General features: G+C 47.7%; 2 protein-coding genes across 10 annotated transcripts in view; one reads left to right on the top strand and one right to left on the bottom strand.

Annotated features, from left to right (window-relative positions):
• AGK (acylglycerol kinase) overlaps positions 1 to 16,825 on the top strand; it is an 80,202-nt gene extending 63,377 nt beyond the window's left edge. For 3 of the 6 annotated variants that reach the window (XM_045052858.1, XM_045052859.1, XM_023250638.2), the window contains exons 11-16: positions 1,701 to 1,758; positions 6,146 to 6,293; positions 6,734 to 6,831; positions 12,877 to 12,947; positions 14,860 to 14,944; positions 15,994 to 16,825. In XM_045052858.1, coding sequence (XP_044908793.1) covers positions 1,701 to 1,758; positions 6,146 to 6,293; positions 6,734 to 6,831; positions 12,877 to 12,947; positions 14,860 to 14,944; positions 15,994 to 16,131 — 598 coding nt within the window. In that variant the 3' untranslated portion in view covers positions 16,132 to 16,825. Of the gene's footprint in view, positions 1 to 1,700; positions 1,759 to 6,145; positions 6,294 to 6,733; positions 6,832 to 12,876; positions 12,953 to 13,722; positions 14,524 to 14,669; positions 14,839 to 14,859; positions 14,945 to 15,993 lie in introns of those variants that run through there. The other 3 variants (XM_045052861.1, XM_045052860.1, XM_045052862.1) reach the window with 3 other exon arrangements.
• Positions 9,272 to 27,599, bottom strand: part of DENND11 (DENN domain containing 11) — a 55,865-nt gene continuing 37,537 nt past the window's right edge. For 2 of the 4 annotated variants that reach the window (XM_045052857.1, XM_023250635.2), the window contains 4 exons: positions 27,424 to 27,555; positions 27,043 to 27,193; positions 26,336 to 26,404; positions 18,689 to 24,647 (listed from right to left, as the gene is read on the bottom strand). In XM_045052857.1, the coding sequence (XP_044908792.1) occupies positions 24,452 to 24,647; positions 26,336 to 26,404; positions 27,043 to 27,193; positions 27,424 to 27,555 (548 nt within the window). In that variant the 3' untranslated portion in view covers positions 18,689 to 24,451. Of the gene's footprint in view, positions 10,355 to 18,688; positions 24,648 to 26,335; positions 26,405 to 27,042; positions 27,194 to 27,423; positions 27,556 to 27,599 lie in introns of those variants that run through there. The other 2 variants (XM_023250637.2, XM_023250636.2) reach the window with 2 other exon arrangements.

Below are 27,599 nucleotides of genomic sequence, written 5' to 3' on the forward strand. Positions count from 1 at the left end.
ACCATGGTTTCCTAGCTGGCCATCAGGCTACGAGTGCATCTCAAGTTCTGCTATTGGTAGAGATGAGTGGAACTATGGATAGTGAGAAATAAACCGCCTTTCTCTCTGGCTAGCTGGGAAGAGAAGTCAATTATTACGTAAGCTTAAATCAGATGATCAAGGCCCTCATTAGTAGCATCACAGTATTAACCTGGATAATAATTAGGATGGCTCCACATGGCTCATTGGAGCCTATCAAACCTCCTTATTCTGGCATTCAAGGCCCAACTTAATCTGTCATCAACTCTAATTCCATAGTTACATATCTTTACTTTTAAGTTTTTGCTGTGGGTGTTATTCTCAGTGGTTCCTGTGCCTTTGCTTCTCTTCTCGCCTAGAATGATTCCTTTCCCTCTTCCATGTATCTAAATCCAAACGATCCTTCTAAATCCCACACCTTTACTTTGCTCCGGAGCCATTTGTTATATAGGCGTGGCTGCTCTGACAATTTTCGGCCCTCAGTGATTTCTTATCCCTTCTTGACTCTCCTTACCAATAAACGGCGATGGGTTTATACCAATATATATATACATGGTCATTTATCATTTTCTGCTACTTTTTTGGGTTTTCTCAAATTATAAGCCTTCAAAGGCAGGAATTTTATACTCTGTATTTCTTCTGTTTGCTTCATATACATAGTAAGTGCTAAATAAATGCATATTGATCAGAATCAAATAGGGAGCACTTCAGATGTGCTGGTAGGGGCCGGAGAGGAAGAGGAATCGATTTTATGCCACTTTTCTAGTTTCCAGTAGTCATCTTTCTCTTTACGCCAGGCTTTTATGTATTTAGCAACATGAAGACCCTCTTCATTCCTAGATTTAACACTTGCCATTTTAAAGCTGTATAACACGAGTAATGCTGATTTACAGATTTTAATTCTGAGTGTGTGTGTGTGTGTGTGTGTGTGTGAGTGTGAGAGAGAGAGAGAGAGAGAGAACATGGTATACAGGATACAGTCACTTAGCTTGTGAGTCACACACGAGATCACCTGGCATCTGCCTCTCATTGTGGCTTCATTGTCCTCCACTCATTGCACTTTTGAATGTAGACTCCACTACGTTCTCTGGTTGAAAGTGTACATTACAGTGATACCTGGGAATTGAGAAAGTCAGGGAGTTGCTGATTATGTATTTCTTACAAATTGCAAGGATCTATATCCAGTGTATAACTAATTACACGCTGTTCGACGCGGCATTGAAATGCAGATTAAAAACTTAACTGCCTTACTTTTTTCTGCTAAAGCACAATCCCTAAGCCTCCAGAGCTCAGAGTAGAGTGTAATTCTTAGTACACCGCTCACACTAGGGGGCTTATGACTAGTGCTTCCAGTAGAGGCAGAAATCGAATGTAGTGTCCTTCATGAATGGTCTCTATCATGTTGATAGTTCCCTTAATTTTCTTTAAAAAATTTTTTTTAAATCTTTATTTTTGAGAGAGAGACAGAGTGTGAGTAGGGGAGGAGCAGAGAGAGAGGGAGACACAGAATCCGAAGCAGGCTCCAGGCTCCGAGCTGTCAGCACAGAGCCCGACGTGGGGCCCGAACCCACGAACCGTGAGATCATGACCTGAGCCGAAGTTGGATGCTCAACCAACTGAGCCACCCAGGTACCCCAGTTCTCTTAATTTTCTAATTAGATGTTTATCTTGATCTTTCTCAGGTACTGGTACCTTGGTCCCCTAAAAACCAAAGCGGCTCACTTCTTCAGTACTCTTAAGGTAAATGCAATTTACAGTGTAGAAATTTGCCCTGTGTTATTGTGTTGTTAGTCTGTGATGTGTGTATTTGGATTTTGAAAAATCCCTTGCTACAGATACATATGACATGCTCCAATGCTGTAAAATGGGGGAGATTTACATAGGTACGAATGCAGAAAGCATTCCTGTTAACTAAGCAGTCACCCCTCCTCTACCAGCTCCTTCCCTCCATTACCAAACCCATGCTTAATTTGTTGTGGATATTCCATTTCTTTTTGCCTATTTATTCACTCACTCTTGCCAGACAAACCTGAAACAGAATGACCTATATCCCATCAGTGATTTGTAAGGGTATCTGTATTAGTATCTGGAAATGAATTGGAGATTTGTATCTGAATGTATGATTGTACAGACTTGTGTATAATGAAGTCTGCTTCAGACAGTGCTAGCGAAATATGGGTAGTAGTTACTGTCTTGGACGGTACAAATAAAGAATATTTCCAACATTGGAGAATGTTCTATCGGGCAGTGCTGCTGCTATAGACTATACACTGAAAAATGTTGGCGTAGAGAAAAGCTGAACAATGTGTATTAATGGAAATGCTAATAGAAAAGTCATCCTTATCTGCGGGTGATCTATTGTATTCAGCTTTTATGCAAATCAAAGCTCTAAACACAAAATTCGGCAGGTCAATCTGAAAATTGGCAGATGAAGTTTGTAGTGAAAACCTTGGTTCTAATGTTAATATTCAGAGTATCAAGTGTTTTTCTAACTATAAAAGTGATGTATGTCCATTGCAAAACATTTGGAAAACCAAGCTCCCTTTACCTTCTAAATAAATTTGTTAAATAAATATGTTAAAGATATGTTAAAAATATGTTAAAGAAATGTAAAAACATGAAATCCCTAAAGTACTAGGGGTAACCAATCATTTACATGATTATGAAAACGAACTTGGAGGGCAATGCATTTCTACACCAAAAGCAGACTGTAAAATGCAAAATGCATTGTTACTTTTGCTTAAGAGAATAATTTCAGTGGTGGAGTAGTAGGTGCATTTAGGAAGAATAGAGTACCTATTTAAGTTGTAGAGTAGGGAGAATGTGAACTGTTTCCACCATTTCTTTAGTGAACAGTTATTATTATTTTTTTTTAAGTTTATTTTTGAGAGAGAGAGTGAGAGCAGGGAAGGGACAGAGAGAGAGGGAGACAGAATCCGAAGCAGGCTCCAGGCTCTGAGCTGTCGGCACAGAGCCTGATGTGGGGCTTGAACTCACGAACTGCAAGATCACGACCTGAGCTAAAGGCAGATGCTTAACCTACTGAGCCACCCAGGTGCCCGTTGAACGGTTTTTAATATCTTTTGTGGCAAGCCCTGCTAATGCTTGGAATACAACGTCAAATAAGGCCGGTTTCCTGCCTCCAGGAAGGAGAATGTGAAGGACAAGTAAATCCGTGGTTTGGCAAGTGCTGGGAGAGCATGGAAGGATGAGGTGGGAGCGGAGAGGAGGGGCACTCATATCTGACTCAGGGACAGCAGTCTTTTCAGAGCAGGGAACAGTTTTACTAAAGTTTGAAATCTATACAGGATTAGATCAAGGGAATTTTGAGTGGAGGAGCCACTGTGGGATGGCCCTGTGCTGTCACGTGGCCAGTGCAATAGAATGGCAGGAAGGGGGTTTTTGGGGGGTTGGGGAGGGGCCGGTCATGGCAGGTCTGAATGTGGGATCTAACTTACACCGTTAAAGTGTTGGGGAGTTACTGAGTCTTAAGCAGGGGAGAGACATGAGCAGGCATGCATTTTAGAAAAGTTACCTGTCAGCAGTGTAGACAAGAGATGGCAATGGGCGGTTAAGGCGAGGGCACCAGATCGAAGATTGTGGAAGTAAGTCAGGTGGGAGGGGATGAGGCCCACATAGGGTGAGAACAGTGCGTGTCGACAAGGAGGATAGATTACAGAGATACTGAGGTTGACCCCTCACAAGTGGGAAGGAGAGTATGGGACCCCCAGATTTCTGGTCTCAGGGACTAGTTGGCTACCTAGAGTTTTCCATCAACATTGCCAATATTAGAGTAGGATCAAGTTTGTAAAGAGAAATGAAATGTTCAGTTTGGCATATACGGAGTGTAACCTCCCTGTGGTACAGGCCAGTGGAGACATAATTGTGACTTTGGTCTGAAGAGACCGGTGTAGACATCGTAAGTGTCTGAGTGCCATTGTGACTGTGGGTTGGATGAGGATGTGTGCAAGACAGATGGTCAGGGATACAGGGATGGCCCCAAGCAATGTAAGCATTTAAAGAGCCTCAAAGCTGCCTCCGGAGCCAGAGCCCGGGGGGAGGGAAGTCCCCGGGAGGGGACACACGCACACTAGTGGGAGCCAGAGCCTCGTGAGGCAGCGGCACAGAGGCTAAATAAGGGCAGGAAAGTGTCCCCTGAGCTCGGCGGCCTCTGAAGTTCTGGTCACCTCCTGAGTGGAGCTGCTGAGCCACATTGAAGCAAGTTAGGGAATAAATGGGAGGGGAAGAAGTGGACACAGGATTGGGCCACTCCTTCAGGAAGCCTGACTTTGACGGGAAGGAGATAGAAAAGGCAAAAACTAGTGAGAAATATGGGGCCAGTGGAGTGTTGTTCTTATTGCTTGGAGAGAGAGCCGTGTCTTTATACCCTGAAATGAGAAAGGGAGACTAGGGACAGGTGAGGGGAGACACAAAGCGTGACTGAGGTGGCAAAATGCACGCGCAGGAAGGAGGGCGTGGGGCCCACGGATGGGCCTTGAACAGAGGAAGGGGAGCCCTTTTCCTTGAGACAGAAGAGAAATAAAGCAGAGGTCCAGGTGGAAACAGGTTTACAGAGTGTTCAGGCAGTTCTCACTGATGTCTCGATAGTCTCGCTGAAGCGTAGGGAGCAAAAGTGATCTGTTGAAAACGAGGTGGGTGGTAGTGGGAGGGGGGATTTGAAGAAAGATGAAAACAGGGAGGTTGAGAAGGATTATCAAATGGCATTGAGAACCTGAGAGCAAGAATTGTGACACTCATGTGCCCCTTTCCCTGTATCAGTTCTTAGCTGGAGTGTTGTTTGCCCTTCTTATAACACTGAGCCATGAGCCATGACGTACAAGTACAGAAACCTAGTGATAAGACTAATCCAGAATAGGGGCTTTTCAGGGCCCCTACTATGGAACACCAAAGACATAAGAGAGCCAACAGTGATGGGAAAGGAGCGATTGGAAGTAATCAACTGTTAATTAGGTACTGAAGGAAATGGGGTCAGGGACAGCAATTCTCAATGTGATTAGAAATGTGGTGTGGTTAGGATCTTCAGGGCTCTAAAACTAACACCCCTGTCTTCCTCTTCTGAGTCTGAACCAGGTTATGAAAGCAAATGCAGGAACCAGGCAGAGGGAGATCAAAATACCAGCCTTATAAATGTCAGCAGGAGTAAAGGACACAGCTTAGATAATACGGTCACAATCAGATTTCCGAGTACTCCAAATTGAATTCATCCCCTTAAAACGTCTCCTTCAGGGCAGACTGCTGTAGGAAGCAGAGTCCCCAGGACGGCCGCTTTCAGAGAGAGAGAGAGAGTGAGAGAGAGAGAAACCAAAATTGTTACTCCTTTGTAATTCACTGCATGGGACTCTGAGAACAGGGAGGAGTGGTTCACCCTAAGAGGTATATTGAGCACAAAAGAATCAGTCAAAAGAAGAATATGGGGTGTGGGTAGAGAGTAGGATATCAAGGTTTTAGACTTCCATGGTGGAATAGTTCTGGGTAACAGGAACGACCAGGATGTGGCCATGGAAATGGGTGGCTTGGGGCGGGGATTAGAGATGATGTCAAGGACTGAGAGGCTAGGGTGTTGTTCTAATTATTCCTGTAGACACTGATGAGGTGGGCTTGGGGTGTCAGGAAGTAGAAGACAAAAAAATCTAGAGTGTGAGAATGATGGACTTTGAAGCCTTGGGCTGGATCACGAGGCTGGCCGAAGCCACTCTGGCCTCTGTGTGGAGTACGATTCCAGAAGTGAAGAAGGTATTCGATGCAGCGGGACTGCATGCGTGTCATTTTTGTGTCATTTTCTGTAAACCGAAGATAAACTCATTATGGGATGATTGTATGCTCACTCAAACGGTTGTTTTTGGAGAAGCGTCAGCAGTGGAGGTTAGTCCACGTGGACCTTCTGCTCTGTGAGAGCCGTGGAGGCAGCAGTCACGGAGTTCATGGTTCTCAAGATAGAAGACAGGCCTTCGGTAGGGAAAGGAAGCCTGGGGACTCCATGCTCCAAAGTAGAGATGATTCCAGTCAGTGAGAGATTATTAATTAGCGTCCAGGCACGTGCAGGTAGAGATACTCCCGGAGTTGGGACCCGTGTGTGCCTGACAAGCTTCTCTCTTCACATTAAAAGGAGTGGCCTCAGACTCATCAAGCCTCTATCTCGTACACGGGACCCACAGAGAGACTTCCCAGTGGAGCAGAAGAGACCCCTCCCCGGCCCTCTTTGTACAGGAGAATCCTGCGAAGGCTCGCGTCCTACTGGGCCCAACCGCAGGACGGTGAGCCGTGTGGTGGTGCCGCGGCCCGTTCGGGACCGCCTGGCGTGGGCCCCAGATCAGCGCGAGAGACTTCTCTCGCGCAGGGGGAGCCTTTCAAGGATCCTTGAATTAGCCGTGTGTGCGCCACAGAGCAGGACCCGAGTCAGCACAGCGCCCCGGATGTGGCAGCAGCCCGTGCCTTTGCTGACCAACTGCGGCTCCCCCGTTCTGTCACCAAGCTTGGTGTTATTGTGGCTGCTTGGGTAGGGGTGTCGCAGGCGTAGAGATGCCACTGGCGCGTGGCTCTTTGTCCTGTGTGTAAGAGCTGGGGAAGGAAATGGGGGGGAGAGTCAGCAGCCAGGCTTAGGAGGCCAAGCGGAGCAGCCGGCAGCTGGCCCTTGGTGGGGCAGTGGTGGAACGCTAACGGGAGCACTTGACCTGAGTCTCATGCACCCACGCAGCCCTGTTCCAGGAGCTGAGCCCCGAGGTCTGGAAAGAAGTGCAGCTGTCCACCATTGAACTGTCCATCACCACACGGAACAGCCAGCTGGACCTGACGGTGAGTGTGGCTCTTTATTAGAAGAGCATTTGGTATCTGGGAAAAGTGACCGAGAGAGAGGAAAGGAATCGGGAAGAAGAGGGTGTGGTGTGCTTTTAAGGAATAATAGCAATGAAAAGAAACAGCAAGTGAACGGCCCGCTTAACGGGCTCTGAGCAAGGATTCTGGCCACTGCTTAGTAGACATGAAAAGTTGACCTGTTCCCTTTTGTCACGGGAATAGAAAATTGTGGAACTTTACCTGAGCGACTCTCCATTATTTTTGTGACTACATTAAATGTATGGACTTAGGTCCCCAGGAGAAAAAAAGATATATATACATACATAGAATCCAGTCTGTTGACATGCACTGTCCAGTGCAGTGGCCTCTAGACCCGTGGCTCTTTGGGTTAAATAAACTCTAGCACTCATTTCTTTAGTCACAATAGCCACATTTCAAGTGCCCGTTAGCCATAGTGGCAAGTAGCTACCACACTGGAAAGCACAGATACAAAATGTTTCTGTTAGTGCAGAAAGTTCTGGATCGTGCCCCTATTGACAATGCACCAAAAAATGTTGACATAATACAGAGGTCGGCACACTGGTCTGCCACCTGTTTTTGTATAACCCACAAACTAAGAGTCAATGTTACATTTTTAAACGGGTGTAAGAAAATCAAAAAGAATATTTTGTGATGTGCAGAAAGAATAGGAACTTCGAGTTTCAATGTCCATAAGTAAAGTTTAATTGGAAGAACCACGTTCATTCACATACATGCTGTCTGGCTGCTTTCGTGCCATGACGGCAGAGTCGAGTAGTTGCCACAGACTTTCTGGCCCCAAAGCCTAGAATATTGACTCTCGGGCCATTCGGAGTTTTCTGACCCCTGCTACAGAGAAAACCTTAGTAGTTTATGTTAGTGAGAATGCTAATAGAAAAGTTGTCCTAACCTGTGGACCAGTTGCTAAGATCGGGTTTTATGTAGATCCAAGTAGTATGTTTACACTTGACCCAGTCAGTCTGGAGACTGAACGTGGGGATTGAACGTATGAGTACAGTGGGGAGTTCGCCTCTAATGTTAACAGAGTACTGATTTGTTTTCCAACTGTAAGAGTAATATGTGTCCGTTCTATAAGATTTGGATAACACAGCTTCCTTCCCCTAGATTAATTCAAGTTGGATTAAAGTGTTAAATTAGAAAGATAAAACCATGGAAGCACTCGACTGAAAGCTAAGTGATTATTGATGTAAACTTGGGGAGGACCAGGTCTTTCTAAGCATGGCATCTAAAGCAAAAATCATATTGATGCATTTGCCTACTCATAATGAAAGAAACTATAAACAAACTTTTAATGACAAATTGGGAAAAAGAAGTGATAGAGCAGGAGTCAATAGCTTTCTTTTATAACAAATTCTTAAGAAATAGGCAGAGTACTAATATAAATAATAGGCACAGGACAAGAATAGAAATTCACAAAGGACATTAACCTGAAAAAATAGCTTACAGTTGCTGAATGTAAGCGAGGCACTGTCCTAAGAATTTTACATAGTGTCAACTCATGGGATCCTTAGAACTACCTTATCAGGTAGATGTAACTTTTATAAACATGTAATGGGTAAGGAAACAGTAAAAACTCTCAACACCGAAGAAGTGCAAATTAAAATAATAACTATTGAAATGTCCTAAATTAAGCATGCTAGTGTGCCCTGTTGGGGTCGGTGGGTCGGTGGGCAAGTGGGCACTCTCGTGCATTTCTGCTGGAACGGTAAATCAGAACACCGTTTCTTGATGGCATCTTGGTGATCTCTATGAGGCATCTAAAACATAAGCACACCTTTGGCCCTGTTGAGTATGTTTCCAGAATTTATCGTACAGGAACAGTCAGATGCATACATAGTGTAGACATGCCCTTCTTACATGATGGGATTCTGAACACACTGGTGGAAGTGAATGTAGTAAGGTTGAAAAAATGGTTTTTGTTCCGGAGGATTTCAAGAAGAAAGATAAAATTTCTAATTACGCATTGCTTTTATACCCAGTCTCTGATAATGTGTGTTTCTAGTATTTTGTTCATGTTCTTCATCGTCGTTCTTTTCTCTGATGATGGAATACCAGTGAATGGATGGAGTTCAGTCGAGGATGTGATTGTGGCTCAAGATTAGCCACATGCAATTAGGAGAGTGTAGGGTACTGTGCTGCTTATCACCCGTAGCAGCGCATTCATTTCCTTTTTCCACACCTCTTTGTAGAAATAGAAGCAAATGCAATAAAATAATTCAAAGACAATGATGCCGCCATGTAATAGCTCAAAATTCATTTATCGTTTAAAAAAGTATGTTCAGAGTCAAAGAGGCTTTAAGGGGTGTGGAGTGTGTGCAAATTAGGATCTCTTGTTCAGCTTTGTTCACTGTATTTATAATAGCAAAGTGTATGAAACAAATGAGCCAAGGGACTGGTTAAATACATTCTGGTGCATTTATTTAAAATGTTCTCTGCTTACGGACATGGAAAGATAGTTATCATATATTGTTAAGTGAAAAACCAGGCTAGTGTGGTATGCATCACATGATTCTATTTTTATTTTAAAAAGAAACACTTTTACTCTCTCTAAAAAAAAGAAAAAAGAAAGAAACACTTTGACCTATAATTGAGTTTGGTGAATGATGGAGGCAGGGCTTCAGTTTTATAATCTTTCCTGATAGAAAGCCAGTTGTCCAAGCAGCATTTACTGAATTTCCTCACCCTCGCCTCCCCCATCTGCTGTAAACCCCCGTTGGATGGTAAGTGTAGGTATACACGGACGTGTTCGCAGTTTCTCTCTTCGATTGATCTGATTTTCTAGGCCTGGATTAGTACTATGTTGCTTTTAATCATTATCGTTTTATAAGTCCTTCAGTGTTTTTCTTCTTAAAGAGTCTCTTGGCTGTTCTTGGCTCTTTGACCTCTGTAAATTTCTTAAAAGGTTTATTAGGTTTCACATAAAAATCTGTCATATTGATCAGGATTATGCTGAATCTGTAGATCAGTTTGAGGAGAAATGACATTTCTATAATATTGACTCTGCTATCATATGAAGTGGCATAGCTCTTCATTAGGTTTTTAATGCCTTTCAATGAAGTTTTATAGTTTTCTCTAACATGTTGTCTTTTGTTGGATATATTCCTGGTTATCTTAATTTTTGATGCTATTGTAGATAGTATCCCTTAAAAAATCATTTTCAAATATTTTAGGTGGACATGTAATTGATTTCTTATAGATATATGATCAACAATCTTATGACCAAGTTCTGATTTATCATTTATGGATTCCTTTGGATTTCCTAGGGATTCATCCATATCAGCTGCAAGTGGTGCAAGTTTTGTGTTTCCTTTCAACTACTTGGCCTTCTAATCTTTTCTCTTACCGCCGCGGCTGGGACCTCAGTTGAGTGTTAAGTAGAAGCAGGGCTAGCAGACGTCATTGTCTTACTCTGATGTAGACAGAAAGGTTTCGTGGCTTCATTCTTGAGTTTGATGGGACTTTTTAAAAATGTTTATTTACTTTTCTGAGAGAAAGAGAGAGAGAGACAGAGTGTGAGTGAAGGGAGGCGTGGAGAGAGAGGGAGACACAGAATCTGAAGCAGGCTTCAGGCTGAGCTGTCAGCACAGAGCCCGACGCGAGGCCCAAACTCATGAACCACGAGATCATGATCTGAGCCAAAGTCGGACGCTTCACTGACTGAGTCACCCAGGTGCCCCTTGATGGGATTTTTTTGTAGACACCTTTTGGAAGATGAAGGAAGTTCCCTGCTGTTCCTAATTTGCTAAGGTTTGTTTTTTTTTTTTTTTTTTTTTATCATGAATGGATATTTAATTTTATCACGTCCCTTTCCAGCATCTACTGAGCGAGTCTTCTCATGTAATTCTGTGTGTCTACGATGTTGATTTTTGCACATGCGCTATTTGTAAAAAACAAATCCTAGTCTTCTGTGTATAACTGTCTACTTCTCCCCTTAGATGGCTAATATGCTTTTCAATCTCAGTGTGTCCACAACAGCTCCTGTTCTTTTCTTCCACCCCTGGATGCTGGTGCTCCATCCAGACTCCCCATTGCTGTTGACTGTAATTCCATTCTGTCTGTTGTTCAGGCCAAACATCTTGAAGCCACCCTCTTTCCCCTCCACATCTTTGTGGAAGTGCTGGTGGCTTCACCTTCTAATTACTGCCAGTGCTTAACACGATCTCCCCGAGTCACTGCTCTAAGCCACCATCATCTGCCTGGGTGATTCCAGTGGGTTCCTAAGTGGTTGCCCTGCTCCCCCCACCTTCCTCCTATTCTAACTACAGCAGCCAGAGAGGTCCTATTAAAATGAAGCCAGATCATATTTCTCTGCTTAGAACCTTCCAGTGACTCCTCATTTCACTCAACCTAACAGCTAAATTCCTTGGAATGGTCTATAGGCCCTAGGGCTCTGGCCTCCCTTCTTCTCTGACTTCCTATTTTCCCCTTCTCTCGCTCTACTCCAGCTACACTGGCTTCCTCACTGCTCTTGGGCTTGTCGAGCATGCTTCCATCTTTGGCGCCCGCCCTGGTGGTTCTCTTTGTGTGGATTGCTCTTCCCTAGCCCAGTGGTTCTGAGTACAGTCCTTGGGAAGTTGTTAGAAATGGACATTCTCGGGCCTTACCCCAGGTCTACTGAGCCATAATCTGAGAATGGGGCCAGAGTCTGAGTTTTAACAAGCCTTGCAGGTGATACTTGCTGAAGTCTGAGAACCACAGTCCTGGATATCCACGTTGTTAATTCCCTCACTTCCTTGAGGTGTCTGCTCAGAGATCACCCTCTCCCCACACCCCTGCCACCTGAGTAAGGCTCACCTGGACCCCTACCACCCGTACCATCTGGTGTTTCTTGTGCTAGTTTTTATCTCACGTTCCTAATAAAGTCTCCTATACTTCTAATATACTTGTTTTCTAATATATTCTGTAATTTACCATGTATGTTTCTATGTAATTTGCTATTTTTGCACTGATACACTCTCACATGCTTCTAGTATATTCTATAACTTATTATGGTTAGGGTTTATTTTTCTTTTTTATTTTTTTGGTTATCTCCACTCCCCAGTCAAATATAAACTCTTCGTAAGCAGAAATAATTGTTTTTTTTTAGTTCACTGATGTAACTCACACACCTAGAAGAGTTTATGGTAGTTGACACTCAGCAAGTTGTTGAATAAAAGGTGAACCTAGAGCACAGTCATCCCCTCTATGATCTGTAATTCCTGGGAGAGAGAGAAAGTTGTGCTTTGGTAGCGCTCTTTAGTCTTAAGCAAAGGCTGTCTGCTCTCAGCAGATATCCTGGGGCGACAGATTCTGAACCTGTCCAAAAAAACAAAACCTCTACCTGAAGCAGACACAGACCAGATTTGTATCGCTAGCCACGGCCTGGTAGTAAACGGGGGGCGGAGGGGTATAAGAGCCCAGTCTGGTTTTATAGCCACTTCCTCATAGCTCCATTCTTCCAGAGCTCTTGGTGGTCCATAATGAAGTTTTAAAAACATTACCGTGGCAGAAACGAGGCTGTGGACCTTCAATTCTGGTCGCATATCAAAACTGCACATAGAACATTAAAAAACACAGGTAGTGGGGCCCCGCACACCGAGCAGCGGCTCCAGCCGGTGTGGGGTGATGCTGGCGGACGGTGAGGATCCGGGCTTTGCCGGTGGCGGGGCTGAAACCTGGCCCGCAAGGGAGGGAACCGTACACACCAGAACAGCCCCGATGATGAGTGAAAGCCTCACAAATGTCCCGCTCGGAGTTCCGACAAACCTGAGTTTTCGTTTCGCTGTCTGGGGAATAGGAACCAACCGAACAAGCAAGCAGTGATTAGCTTCATGCTATGTAAATTGTACCTCAACCAGAGTCTGAATGTAAAAGAAAGAAAGGGAGTGCATTCAGGATGGAGTTACTGCAAGTAAAGGCCTCTGTATAATAAAGAGCTTCAAAGTATAAAACTCTGGGGCAAAGGAGGACAACAGGCCGCGTTCGCCAAAATGTAGAGTGCTAACGTTCGTCTTCCTGACCTTGTAGAGCAAAGAAGACTTCATGAACATCTGCATTGAACCCGACACTGTCAGCAAAGGAGACTTCATAACCATAGGGTAAGTGGACTGGGCTTCTAGGAAGTGCGGGCTCAGTGTCTGTATCCTCAGAAACACTCTTCAGAGCGCGTGCCCAGGAAGCTTCAGATGGAGACCCGGCAGAGGACTCATCTGCTTTGGGGACCGAGACGCCTTCTTTCTTTCAAATAGCTGGGCTGACGGGTAGAGCACAGCTCTCCTGCTTTGGCCTTCCCTGTTCATTTTGGGAAAATCACGTCGTGGGAGCACGCCCTGCCTTTCCAACGAAGTGAAGGGTTCTGTGTAGCATTGCACAGTGTCCAGGATTTTGGCTTCAGGGTCAGAGTTACTGGATACAAACCTGGATCTGCCACGTCCTGGCCTCGTGACTTGGGCAAACGCTTTAACTTCTCTGGCTCCTTTCCTCTGTGTGTAGAAAGGAATACTGTAATCCCATCTCACTACCTCAGGGTTGTCTTTGAGTCTCACATGAGAGTATGTGTGGGAAAGTCCTTGCTGTGAAGCACTTCAGAGGGTGGGTTACCATGGACGTCGGTCCACCTTGTCCTATTCCCAGGGCAGTAATGAAAAACCTGAAAAGGTATTGAGTACCTTGGACATTCTCCAGGCTTTTCCCCTTTTCTGCGAGCAAATATTCTCCAGTCCTGATTTGTTAAGGCCGACCTCTGCCAGAGTTTTATTGGTTAAGAATGGCTTAAACCCTCCCCCCAGCAGTCTTCCACCCCTCCGAGGAGCCTGTGTGTTGCCATGCCAACTGGTAATCTGCTCAGCTATGTTATTTTGTGCTTTGTCCCAGAGCTCCCTCTTGTGCCGGTCTAAGGATTAGACATTGCTGCTGCCGCAGCCCTGTCTCCATGGCTACTCCATTGTCTGCACCAGAACCCGCAGCAGAATGGCTTTCATTGGTTTGTGTTGTTCTTGCCTTTGCTGTTACAGTCTTCAAATGCTGAATAGCTGATTCTGCAGCCTTTGATTTCCTTGCTGTATCTGTCGTAGAAGGAAGAAGGGAAAAGCCTTTCCCTTCTCCTAGAGGTTGTTCAGAAGCCACACACTGTCTTGATTGAGAGTCTGGCCCACGGGGCCAGCTGTGCTCAAATTTCCTTCATAATACTGACGTCCAAAACTGAGACCAGAAACTGCTTATGTTTTTGTTGCTTCGTGTAGGTGAAGTCCTGATGCTCTGCATCGTTGCCGTCGACATTTTCATCGGCAGCAGTAACACGGTTTCCTTTGGTCTCTACAGGAAGCGAGATTCAGTCATGTCCGTTTCCTCTGGGTCTCTGAATAGAACATCGTGAAGCTGCTTTAGGAACCTCTGAAGTTCCGTATACTAACGAATTGGTTATCAATTAATGATAAAGAACGGACTAACTTGGATTAGCTTTTGCTCTCTCCACTGACCGTGACAAGCTCTCCAGGGTGTATGTGCATGAGGCGGGGTGTGTGGTCTGCTCGCTGTGCTCCCAGGTAGATAGCGGTATATGCCAAGTGGTCTGTTAACGTGAATATAGAGCGTCCCCAGAACGGGTTGTTCATATACATCTATAACAGAAATGTCTCCTTTAAATTAGAATAAAGATATTTTCTCCTTAAGTAATGATGGACTCACAAGTATCAGCAGAAGTTTAGTAAGTTTCCTACAAAAATTTCAATTCGTTCTAACTTTTAAATGGAGGATTTTTAATAGCCCAAGAATTAGGTACAAAATCACTCCATCCTAACTTGCTGCACCATTCTTTTCAGCAAATTAACCTTCTCAGTCTAGAACGTATCACACGGCTCAGCAAGAATCAGTGTGGGAAAATTCTTCGCCGAACCCCGCGGTTCGTCCTGTCACGAGCCCGTCTGTTCACTCTCAACAAAAGAACTTGCTGTGCTCCGGCAGTCAAACGCAGTTGCCGGTGCCCAAGTGTGCTTTTTCTTGTACCGACAGAAGCAAAAAGGTGAGGGACCCCAGGCTGCGGGCGGCTGGCACCGAGTGTCTCCAGGCCAGCCAGTGCACCCTGCTGCTTCCTGAGGTGAGCGGGGATGGGGGGCTCCGCTCCCACAGCTCTGGCTTGTCTCGGTCCATCTGCCTTTCCAGTGCCAGACCCGCACGCGGGCGCCTGGCACGGGCCGAGAGCACTTTGCCAGGCTCTGGGAGACCTGGGGAGCCGAGAGCACCCCCTGCCTGCGACGGGGACCGGGACCGAGGTGCGCGGTGCGGGCTTCCCGCAGACTTCCGGTGTTTTCAAGCCAGGGTTGTGTAAAGCGACCTTTGTGGCTCCTCAGCCTTTATTCTTCCGCGTGTAAAGCAGGCAGAGGCTGCCATCACAGAATTTTCTAGCTGGCAGACACTCCTCGTGGAGTCTACCTTCGCATTTTTTATAAAGGATCAGGAGACCACGTTGGGGACGGCAGTAAGTTTTTCTGTATTACAAAATGCCAAGCTTAGAATAACCCATCGAAGTGGGGAAAATGTTAGGCATATCATCCAAATTACGTAGTTACTCTGTGAGTAATACCTCAGGAAAAAGAGTTGCTGCAGATGGCTTTGGCAGGCTTCATCGTCCCACGGCATTCAAAAAGGATTGTAGGTAAAACAGAAGCTGTCCCCACCGTGGGTGGCACCACAGTTTCAGAACTAAATGCACAAATTATGGAAGGTTTTGTAGCACCTGTAATATTAATATTGCTGTGCTTTAGCTATAAGGCTAAGCAAGTCCTCCAGAAGAACCATGCAAACCATCAGGTGGACAGAGTGGTTTTCCTAGGTCCTAGAACGTTGTTAGGTTTAGGAAGTCCTGTAAGATGTGGCAGGACCCCCGTATTTTAGTAAGTATTTTAAAATCCTAGCCTTGTTTCTCGACTCCCCAAAAAAAAATACCCTGGGAAGAGAGAGAAGCCAAACAAGGGGAGGGGGAGAAAAAAAAGAGCCGGTGGCAGAATGGAGACATTTCCGGAACCAGCACCAGTCAGAGGCAGTGACACGGGTTTTTTAAAGAACGGGAGGGTAATTCCCTGCGCGAGGGTGACGTTGTCCGGGGGCTGCGGGGGTGAGAGCCGTCGCGAATACTCTTCTCCGCAGGGCACCGGGGGCTCTTTCAGCATCGACAGCGAGGAGTACGAGGCGATGCCCGTGGAGGTGAAGCTGCTGCCCCGGAAGCTGCAGTTCTTCTGCGACCCCAGGAAGCGGGAGCAGCTGCTGCCGCGCTCGGCCCCGTGAGCGCCCAGGGAGCGGCGCCACCCCCGGTGGGACCAAAAGGGAGCAGAGGCCTCGGCAAGTACCCGCCCCTCCCCGCGGCCCCGGCCCACCCCTCCCCCCTCGCCGCGCATGCTCCTCCTTCCGTGTGACCACTGTCCCCCCTCCGTGGCGCCGTCCCCGCCGGGGGCCCGCGTGCGGTGGAGGGAAAGGGGCCCGACCTCGCGCCGGCCCCCAGGTGCAGCCGGGCTTCTCCATGGGTGCTGCTGCTTTCTGAGCTCAGATTCGAATGTCGCTGGTCGCCGTCCTCCCCTCAGTCCAGAAACCTGTGAGGTGTTTCCCCCTCAGCCGCGATGCTGTAAGATACTAGTTTGTATTATTTTTTCCAGTAGCGCTTAAGTATTGGTTTGCATGAGAACCACCCGGGGGTGCATGCCGAAAACCTAGCAACTGAAGCTGGGGGTGGAGCCCCGGGATCTGCATTTCTAATTAAAAGCCCAGGTGCTTCTTCTACTCCATGCGGTCCCCCAGCCTTGCTGGTCAGCGTGGCAAAGCACACCAGCCACCGTTCACGCACCCCTACGAGTATTTTGGAAGATCGTGTATCCCTCACACTTTCTAGATATCAACTTAAGAGTTGCCAGTATGTGTATTTCCTGGTGTCATGTAAATATTGGTTATTTTAAAATAAAGCTGTTATATCACTCTTTTAAACATATTTGGTGCAATTTAAATATACAGCAATTTGACTCTCATCCTCCATTTACAAAAATACACGAATAGGTTCTTTGGTTATTTCTATACACTTCTAGCAAAGAATGCTATCGTGATCTATTTTCATGCTTGAAATTTTATCACTTGCCCTATTTTCTTGCCAACAAAAAATATAAATGGAAATTCTTTAGTGTTAACCCAGAACTAATATTGTTTTCATCCATTTTATTTCAGTAATTTTTAATTACCAAAAATGGATACTATAAACACTTTACGAGAATGCTCTTTATCCTAACGAGTTCAGGAACACATGTTACTTACAGCTTAGAACAGGACTCAACATCCTTGCTATTCCTTGTTCTTTATAGATCTAAGCACATAAGCAGAAGAGACGATTCTAATGTCATACATACAGTTCTTCGAATTCCTCTGGAATTACATGTCAAAAATTATTAACGATCTTCCTTTAGTTTGTTGAAAGCAGAAACCAGAAACTGGCTGATTTGAGAAGGATTTGCTAACCAGGCTTTATAGTCCTTTACTTTCAGTACCACCATCGGGATTTACCCTTTGGTGCCCCTGAGGTTTTCAGACTCCAGAATGTGATGCCCAGGTTGGAGGAGATGTGAGCCTTCCTCTTTGTAAAGAGGAACCAGGAGTGTAAAAGGGCAGATGGGCAGGCCTTGGCTACAGGCGCATCCTTGGGCAGATCAGTTTTAGGACCGTATGTATGCCTGTGCCCATGAGTCCCTTGGAGAGTGAAGACTAATGCTTCAAAGGATTACAAAGCAGCTACAAAAAGCTCATGAATGAAGATCACACAAAAAAACAAGGCTTACCTGTTCAGCTCCGTATCCTTCAGAGTGGTGTTAGAAGCCGTGCTTTGGCCTCCAAAACCCTGCAGTGGAAGGAGGACCCACACCCTGGTGCCCACAGAGGGGAGCAGGGATGCTGTGGGAGGAGGAAAAGTTTGTACGGGAGCCAGGAGCATCTTACACCATCTTGGTTTTCTGATAAGACTGTAAAGGACGAGCCCAGAAGCCGGCTCGCTCCCTCCCTGATCGGCTACCTGCATGTGTATTTATTTAGTGAATCGGGTCCTTGCGGTGAAATAGTGGGATTTCAACTGGGGAAGGATATCGACTAGATTAATATCTGTATTCGTTCTGAAATCTAGGCTCCCTGGTGTGAATTTTGCCTTCTTGATTCAGGCTCTTTCCTGTGAGAACGTGGTTTCTTATCGTTCATGCTCTTGTTCTTTCCATGGTCCTGGCGCAGAACATCCAGGTGAAGGACACTCCTGTTAGGCACAAACCTTTTGAAAGACGAATTTTACTCAAAAGCCAGATTATTTCTAATACAAATCCAGATGCTTCCTAGCACGCAAGTCTTTTGCTTGGTGCCGTGGCTGGCCTGGGCACATGGCTGTCGTGACTGCGTGCAGTGCTTTGTTTACACACGCAACAGATTCGCCGTGTTCTCACCCCATCCCTGGGAAGTCGGTAACAGCATACGGTCATGTGCCTCGGAAAGCAGGAACCTGGCTTTGAATACAGCATCAGTGATGCTAGGAATTTTGCCCTTACACTCACTCCCCCAAAGGTTAAAAATGAAAACTTCAGTGTGTGGGTGTGTATATGTACGCCCAGTCCTGGCTCTTCCGGATGGCACGATTCTTCCCAGCTTTGGTCCCCATTACCTGGAGGATCTTCATGCAGACCGAGGCCTCTAGGAGAACAGGTACCAGGCGCCCCGGTTGCTCAGTCACTGTGACGTCTGCATTCAGGTTCTGCTCCTACACTGGGCCATCCCTCCTTCCTACCACAAACCACATTTCTCGGGCCAGGGAAGGACTGAAACACACACGTTCATGTTAAAATGTGAATTTTAATTGTAAAAATTGTTTTCTGTAAATATAGTTATATCAACCTCTCTGCACACAACTTGGTTCCGATATATACAGATATGATATACACAGATGTTATTTGTACCACAAAACAATCATTAAAGAAACATTCACTCCTCGTAGCTTCAGGATTAACACCAGCTTTCTTTAGGGCATTAACATCATTACCATCAAAACAGAAGTAACGTACCTATGCGACTAGTATTCAGGGTGAAATTTATCAACTGTCTTACTAACTTCATACTATGAGGTCAAGAATTTAAACAAAAATAGATTCCGTGTCTCTTATTGCTAGAACTCTTACGCTGGGGTATTAAAATAGGGGTTTGACATTTAAGGCGACAGGGAGGCTATGTTAATCCTAACTTGGGAGAAATAGGAAAACCATTTTTCCAAGGCTACAACCATTCCTTTTTCAGAAAAGGTTGACTTCCCAGACCTATTAAAAAAAAAAAAATTCAGCCAATCAAGCTTGGGTAAATAAGGAGGTTGATTTTCTTTTCCTCTACTCTGTACCCCTGAAGTGTCCTAGCTGGTCTGCTCAACAGCACAGAATTCATACCTTTCCTCATTATGGTCTTTGTGGGCACTCGAGTCAAACTATTCCTGAGGCCGCCAAGTTTTTGTATACTTTTTATCTTCGCTTCATTTGGCCTAAGGAGGTTTCACTCCAACATCAATGAAATCTATTTGCAACCAGCTAACTCTATGGCCTCTCTGGGGATTTTTCATTTTGTGGATCCTCCCTGGCTAATTTCTAAGGCCCTGCCCTACTCTACCCCTGCATTCCCCAGCTGTCTTTAGAAAGCAGACTAAATGTATCATTAGTCTAAACACGCCTTCTAAAGCCAACGTAAGTAATTCATACCTATCCTTCCTTACACTACGGTAAGTAAATAAATTTTCTGAATTTAGATTACGTTACTGCTAAAAGCCCATCCTATGCTGAGCTTCTGGAATAGCTCTAAAGAGGGCTCCCCCCCCCCCGCCCCATCGTTTGTAATCACTAGAAAATTCTTACTTCCTTTCTAAATGTGCAGTTTTACCCAACTGCCCCCGTCTTCCGGCTCCAGAGAGAAAGTGCCAGGCAGAAGACCACGCGGCTCCAGGAAGAGGCCTGCTAATCGGCCTCCTCACGTGAAACAAGAGTTTCCCTTGAGGTCGCTGCCCGTGCCATCCTCGCGAAGACCCTCCCGTTCACCTCCCAGAGAGCGTGGCTAAGGCTCCCAGCACAGTGTCCTTATTCACGCTCAAAGACGAATAATGACACTTCTATGGGGTTTCAGTTGCTTCCAAGTTACAAAACTTCTGTTTCTTCCAGGATTCTAGTTTTGAGATTTTCTTCCGTTTCCACATCTGCACACTTAATTCATCACATAATAATATCGACATAAAAATAAACTCCCATTTCTCATAAGAAAAACAGTAACTTAATTCACAGTTAGCCTTTCTACCAACACTCAGTGCCCTAGCAGCTCCTGGGAACAGAGGTATATTAGTCATCAGATGGAATCTTCGAAACCCACGGACTCAGGGGTAAGAGGAGCCCTTGACCCCTTCTCTTCCCCTACCTGAAATCAGAGAAGAGTCTTCCTGAAACAAGAAGGGGCAGGTGGGGGCCAGCGGAGGTAAGCACCCCCGGCTCTGGAGGAGCCTCACCGCAGGGCACGAAGTGCGGGAAGACCCTGGGGCTGGACCTCAGATCCTGAGCCCACTAGTGAGGAACCGGACAGGGAGGTGAAAGCCCCCGCATGACATGTTGGTCCCCATGTTGACTTTCTGCCTATTTCAGAACTGGCATCCTACAAAGGAAAGTTCACTGTCAAGCTGAACGTTGTCTTACAATTTTATTCGACGCCCTCCTGCTCCTTTACCTTTCCAAGTATGATCTGTACGGGGACTGGGGAAAACATCTCAATCCATTCCCTGGGCTATGCAGTTTCAGGGGGAAAAAAAAAAGGTCCCTGAGGTCCCTGCCTCTTCTCAGAGGGTTGCTGTCCTACCATTAAAACGTTAATTCATGACTGCCCTTTACAAAAGCTTCCCTGAAGGCCTCGGTTTAAAGGTGAATCATCTCATCTTTTTACTGTATTGGAAGGGCTCTCAGTGGATCAAGACGAATAGCAAGTTCGTCCTCGTAGCCACCGGAATGAAAAACAGCGATTCAGCTCGGATTTCTCTTTACTTTTATCTTCCGGTTAAAATATCAGAGAGTTACACTGATAAATGAGTCTTCACAGGTGGTATTTAGAATGATCTGTGCCCTGTGCTACACTTCAATTTCCCATCTTGATTTTCACGAGGAGCAAAACAAGGGAAGCTATAGGTGCAAATTCTGGGCCAAGTTATTTCTATCATTACCAATGAATTCGGCACCCCTCCCCGGCCGAGTGGAAGAGGTGCCAGGCTGGATGGCGGCTGTGGGAGGCGAGAGCCTTCTGACTCACGGCCGTCCTGGCTGCCGGGGGACCGTGCAAGGCCCCAGGTGGCACAATGATACTGGAACAGACACCGGGCCTAAGGAGTGCTTCGTGCTTGTCTAAAGCCATAGTTAATTCTACACAAATTGGCCCACCCTTTTTGCTCTCGTAGGAGATAAATCCTACCGTTTCTGACTCCTGAAGAAAGAAGCCTAAGCCAAAGGGCAACTAGACATTTTCTCCAAGGCTGACTATTACCATCTGCCGAGCCTGCAGATTTGGAAAAATCCACCTAAGTGGGCCTTTGTCACATTTGGCGGGACGTCAGTAAACCCCAGGCCTGGGTTCTTGGTCCCACAAGGAGTCCTGCCACCTGGTTTTTTCTGCCTTGATTCAATGGCAGCAGCAGCCTGGGTGTCTCAGGTCAGCTTCCAGGTGACCACATGGCTCATAGCATGGCATTAGACCAGGCTGAAAGTTCTCAGAAGGACCCAGCCAGCTGAGATGAGGCAGGGGAGGGGGTGAGGTTCAACAGCACAGAAGGGCAGAAGGCTACCACGGGTCCAGCCACCCCACCTAGGCTCCCAGCTCTGCCCCAAGAGTCGGTGGTAACCATCCCCGCCCTCCGGAGCTTATCGATCTACGAGGCGGTGAAGAAGAACGTTGACCAATGTCTTCTGACTGAAAGCAGAAGGGTTTTAAGGAAATAGTTCAACAGTGACAGAAAAGCTGGTCCACGTGGCTTCTAGCTTCTGTAACTGCAGGGAGTCCTGCCGGGTACCTCACTCTCCGGTACCCCTTCTAGAGAAGGGGCAGCCGCTAACTGGAGACACTGGGGAGAGGACAGGGGGATGGAAGCAGAGGGAGGGGGACAGAGCAAGTCTTCCAAAGGGGACCTCCATATGACTGACTACAGAGCGACGGGGCATGCTGCTCAGTCAGCCAGAGGTGCTGTGCTGGGTTTCTGGCTGATAACGACGCTGGCAAGGGAAAGATGGCTGGGTCTCCTCACAGAGGGAATACAGGGCAGGAGGGGGAGAAGTTCTGTTCTGGGGTCAGCTGAGCCCAGGCTCACTCGTATTATTCCCCTCCGTGCCCATCCCCCAGCCCCCTGCCTGAGGGTGAGGGGGCGGCCCACAGCCGCCAGACAACCGCCTGGAAGAGTCTGCAGCTAAAGGGAACCCAGAACCCCGACCCGCCACGCAAAGGAAAGAACAGAAACCTTATTTTCACCTTACGACCTTTACGTGAGCACTTATGAGCTTGGAGTTACAATTCCACAGAAACACAGGTGTTTGCATGCAGAAGGGCGCGGGGACGGACGTGCTTAAAGATAGTCCTTTCCAACAAACCCCTCAATTCCAGAGGAAGGGGGCCTGCGTCCACCAAGAGAATCTGACCTTTCCTGCTTCCGATCGACCATCCCCCTAACTTAGAAAACCTTGAGCCTTCAGATAGCACTAAAAGTCACCATGACTTGACCCAAGTCCGAAAGGCTGCTCCTTCCCCAGAGACAAGAGAAGGTTGCTCTTCAAGGAAAGAGGCGGCGAGGCTTTTTTTGTAAACATCTATATTACTGAAATGGCTAAATCCACACTGCAGAGGAGAAAAGTGTATTAGTTGTACAGTTTACATTTCAATGCCCAAACTTATTTATATATTTACATAAAAGAACCTACTTTGATTAATCAATGTGTATTTGCATTTTTACATGTGAATTCCTTTAGTCGTGAATCCCCTATCTTGGAACTACAGTGAAAATATTTTTGAATAAAGCAGTGAGCCCTGAAAAGCTGTAAGACTTGTGTGCCATCCACTTGAAAGTCACTTCTCTGCTGTGTGTAGTAGCCTGGCTGGAACCTGGTCACAGACACGGATACACGGATGGCGATTCCAATAACAGAGCCAGGCAAGAAGATCGAGAGGGAAGAAAGGTCACCAACAACCCAGGAGCCCAAGTCAAAATCCTAAACTATGGCCAAAAAAAGCCCTAACCTCTACTCACAGGAGCTGGCTTCAAATACCTACGGTCTCACCTAAGTTGGCATTCCTGGAATGCACAGCCAAAGAGAACAGGCAGGGACCCACAGGAGCCGTCCCAGACCAAAACATGTCACGGGGACACAGGTAAACTCATCACTGATGCTCGGGGGTTCCAACCACTTCTCTAGGTGAAGGCACTAGCAAATTCGCTCTCCAACAAACGTGTTCTGTCTCTGGCCCCAACTGCTTAGCTCAAGGCGTGTCAACTCTGCTGACAAGAAATCTGTTTGTGAGGGCTCCAGACTGGTACACAGTCTTGTTCCATGCTTCAAACTCTGAGTAACCAGCTCCGGATCCTTGCTGGAATGTGGAACCCAGTGAATCTCTGTTTTGATCCCGAGGCTCTGCTGGTGATATGTCCAGAGAACTCTCAGAGAAACGTCTTCTGCTCTATCCTCTTTGAACCCCAACTGCTCTACCTTTGGTGGGAACATTGTTCTAAGAGCATAGTTAGCCCTTAAAGGAAGCTCAATTGTAAAATGAATTCGCTTGCAAGCTCCAGGGCCATCCCTGAAGGAGCGGGATTCAGAAAAAGGAGTTTTACATTGAGTGGCCACCGTTAATTTACTCTGAGGAAAGTTTCAACGCTTCAGGCTACAATTTTAGTTTCCAGCTGGCTGGTAAGAAACCTCTTCTTGTCATTCTGTCCTTAGAGAAGCTCATGCTTTGTGACGGAAACATCCTCTTGTTCCTCTTTGAGGTCTCCGCTCACGTGAACAGAGACGACAGATTTGCCCCAGCGAACAGGAAAAGGGATCTGATCCCAACACTGGACTCCCAGAACTGATAAAACACCTCGAAAGGTCATGAGCTCTAGCTTCCACCTTGAGGAGATGCACGTACAAGGCCACCCTGGACAGAATACCGCAAGGGACGAACTCCTGGAGACTTTCTGAACAGCCCACCCCAGTGTTTCCGAGCTCAGCCCGCTCCCAGTGACACATCGCCTTCACCACATCCCCTCAAGTCACTCGACCAGGACGCAAGAGAAGCCACTCGGATAACGCCTATGACAAAACCCAGGCAGTAGCTCTGGGAGAAAGTGGTCCATTCCAACATGGCACGAGGGCAGGGCACAAAACCAAGGTGGTCTCATCTTACCACTAGGAAGGAAGGGAGAAAGGAGATTGCAAAAAAATCACATTTGTTGGGAAGTATAAACCATATTCCTTCGTGTCAACTTAATAAAAAAGGAGGTCCTTGGGGGCCCAGCGTGAACTCCCCGCATGAGGAGCGGCTCACCGGTCTGGGCTCACTCTTCCTATGGGCAGCAGGGGTTGTCAATGACCAACATGACGTCGATGCCATAGGCCTCCAGCAGGTCCATCAGAAAGCTCCGGTCCCCTTGGGGGTCTAGACCCATGCCCCGGGCGTGCTCAGCGGTCAGAGTTTTGTCTTGACTGGCGGACACCTCCAACAGAGTCTGAAATATCCGGTTGTTCTGCTCTAGGAAAAACCTGTGTTCACAAGATAAGACACACGGAAGGGAGGGCAGAAAAAAAAAAAAAAGGGTCACCAAATAATCCACACATGGGGAACCAAAACTACATTGCTTTAATATGCTTTTAAATGGTTTCAAAAATCAGAATGATCTCTAAAAAATAAGAAAATTAGGACCAAAGTTCAAGGGTTACTAAAGTGACACCAACTTTAGCAAAGAAACCGCTAGCATTAATCATGGTATGAACTGCAAAGTCCCCAAACTTGGGGACTTTTGGCCTGCCTGCCAAAAACAAACTTTCCTATAGAAGGTTACTACATACACTGTGTTCTTTGTTCTGCTTAGTCAGAAGGGGAAGAGAAAGAAAAGACAAAACCCTAAAAAAATCCTGATGATCCAGCTCTGAGGTCAAGACTTAATGTGAGAAACTAAAATTCACCTTCAAAGCCCCGGACAGGTCACTGGGGCCAGCCGCACAGACGAGCCTTAGCGGGGACAGAGCAGGGCCCTGAGAGGCTCCCCAGCCTGAGAGCCACCGCAGAGCACGCCAGGCTGTGGCTGGCCGTCCACGAAGAGGTGGGGCTCGGGGCTGGGGCAGGCACGGGGATGTCTTGTAGCCACCACGGCTGGGAGTGAAAGGCCAAGGGGCCATGGAGCCCCACTGTAGGCACCAATACTGCCCTAGCTCCCCACCATCCTCGGGTATTTCTTTCCCTTTGGTTACTTTTTTTGTGTGTCGGGGGGGGGGTGGTATTATACACAGAGTGTGACTTACGTGTCACCGATTTATGGTGCCACGTAAATTTATGAGCCATGTTCAGAAAAGGCGTGAACTGTCTAGACTTTTCAGATGTATTCCAAGGGGCGCTCCGGTTCCACCAAGGCACCTAAGTGCCCAAAGAAGTTCTAACTGCTCGTGAATTTCAGGTGCAGTGGAACGCATCAGACCCTGACGAGCCTCCTGGCTCGCCGCTCATTTCCAAAAACTTGTACCTCTCAGCATCGTGCATGGCTGGGGAGGTACGTTTTAGTAGAATCCAAGACCTACACCTCTGTTGAAATGTCCACATTAAGTTCTCAACATCCAAGCCAGAGATGGTTCTCGCTGCAAGTGCCATGTTCCTCACCCCGACCCCGGGGCCTGGGGAAGGAAGGCCAGACAGGAAGCCAGGAGAATTGGTTTCCGTTCCAATCACAGTTCTGTCCGCCCTGCCGAACGCTGTTTCACAAGCTGCTCAGAAGTTACATAAATGCTGTAAGGTATGAAGACTATGGCTCCTGCCCCCGAACACGAACCGACACATCTGGGGGCAGGGGATTTCATTAGGTTCAAAAGTTAACATTTCTGATCGTCCCGTAACACTGAGCGCAAGGAGCTCTTTATTCGAGCGAAGCAACGGATGAGAAGCCCCCGCACCCTGCAGGGCAGACGCTTCTGGGCAGTGGACATCTGGATGCACACGCTCAATGGAAAGATAAAACATCAGGACTTGCGTTTTTCTCTTCCCTGTCCGCTGGGTGTCCCCCCAGTGGCATTTAGGGCTCACGGTGGACTCCACACGGGGCCCAGCTCTCAGTGTACCCGGCAGCGATAAAGGCCATCCCTGGCCTGCCAAGCGTGACACGGGAGGGGTCGAGGCCCAAGGCGGCGAGCGCTCAGGGATCCCCGGGGAAGCCCCACGACCGCTGCCCGGGCTGACTTACAGCACAAAGAGGTCCTCCTCACAGGGGGTGTAGTCGTCTTCCAGCTCCTGGGAGTACAGCAGCATCTGCCTGTGGTGAAGGAGGCCCCCGTCACGCTCCGGTGCCGTCACAGGACCCCGGACATCGGCCAGGTCGTGGGTCAGGCACCTGCACGGGGCGGGCGGCCCCTGCCCCCGGCCCGAAAGCAGGGAGACCGGAAGGGAATCAACGGGCCTTGGAGCCAAAGCCCCCAGGGTCCGGGGCCAGCTCTGCCCCTGGGTGACCTCGGGCAAGTGGCAATCTTTCGTAACTGCCCCTAAAACAGGGATAGGGATGGTGATGGTTTTTATTTCGCCACCGGTACCAGGGGGTGCCGTTTACTTTACGGGGTAACCAAACTCCTGAGAACCGCGGGAGAGGACGCAGAGGCAAGCTGCCAACACTGTGCTCGCCAGGTGCTCGCGCTCTTCCCCGGGCCTCCCCGGTTCCGAGCCCATCAGCCAGAGGTCACCTCCACACGCTCGCCGCCCGCGTATCAGGCCAACACGCCAGGAGCCCGGCTTCGTCCGCCCCAGGCTCCCCTTCGTCCCCCACCTCCCGGGCAGTCGGCCGGCCCGGCTGAACTGAGAAGGGCAGTGCCCCGGGGCCGTCTCTCTCAGGGTGTGCCGGCCTTGGCCGCGCCCGCCACCCCGCGTGGGCACGCACGTGCCGGGACCGGCTCCCGCTACCTCTGCTCGTTGAGCCGCCGGTACTTCTCCCGGTCGGCGCTGTTGATCCTCAGCAAGGGCTGCAGGTGGCCGTGGTGCGTCTTCACATTCTGGTTATCCACGTAGACGTCATACAGTTCCCGCTTCTCCTCGAAAATCTTCTCCGTGGTGCCTGTGACAGCCAAGCTCAGGGTATGGGAACCCGGAGGCCTTCGCTGAGAGGCAGCAGCAGCCCGACCCCACCGGGGAAACAAGGGGTCCGGGAGCCCCGCACTGCGAGGAGAGGAGAAGGGGCCCCCGGGGAGCGAGCTGGAAGGCCAGAGCCGGGCTTCTGGCAGAGCCGGGCCCGGGGACCTGGGGCAAGGATGTGCGGGCGGGGTGCAGGGAGGGCCCCGTACTCACAGGCCACATAGGACACCTCTACCTCCAGGCTCTCGATGTCGGCCACGTTCACGTAGAAGAAAGGCTTGGACTCAGGAATGGCGCCCCCGATGCCAGGCAGGGAGACGTTGGCCAGGCAGCAGCAGCAGTACACTGTGGGACAGGGGAGGTGACAGAGGAGTGTGGCCCGCCCCCCT

Source organism: Felis catus, chromosome A2 (genome assembly GCF_018350175.1).
Source record: "Felis catus isolate Fca126 chromosome A2, F.catus_Fca126_mat1.0, whole genome shotgun sequence".
Lineage (NCBI taxonomy): Eukaryota > Metazoa > Chordata > Mammalia > Carnivora > Felidae > Felis > Felis catus.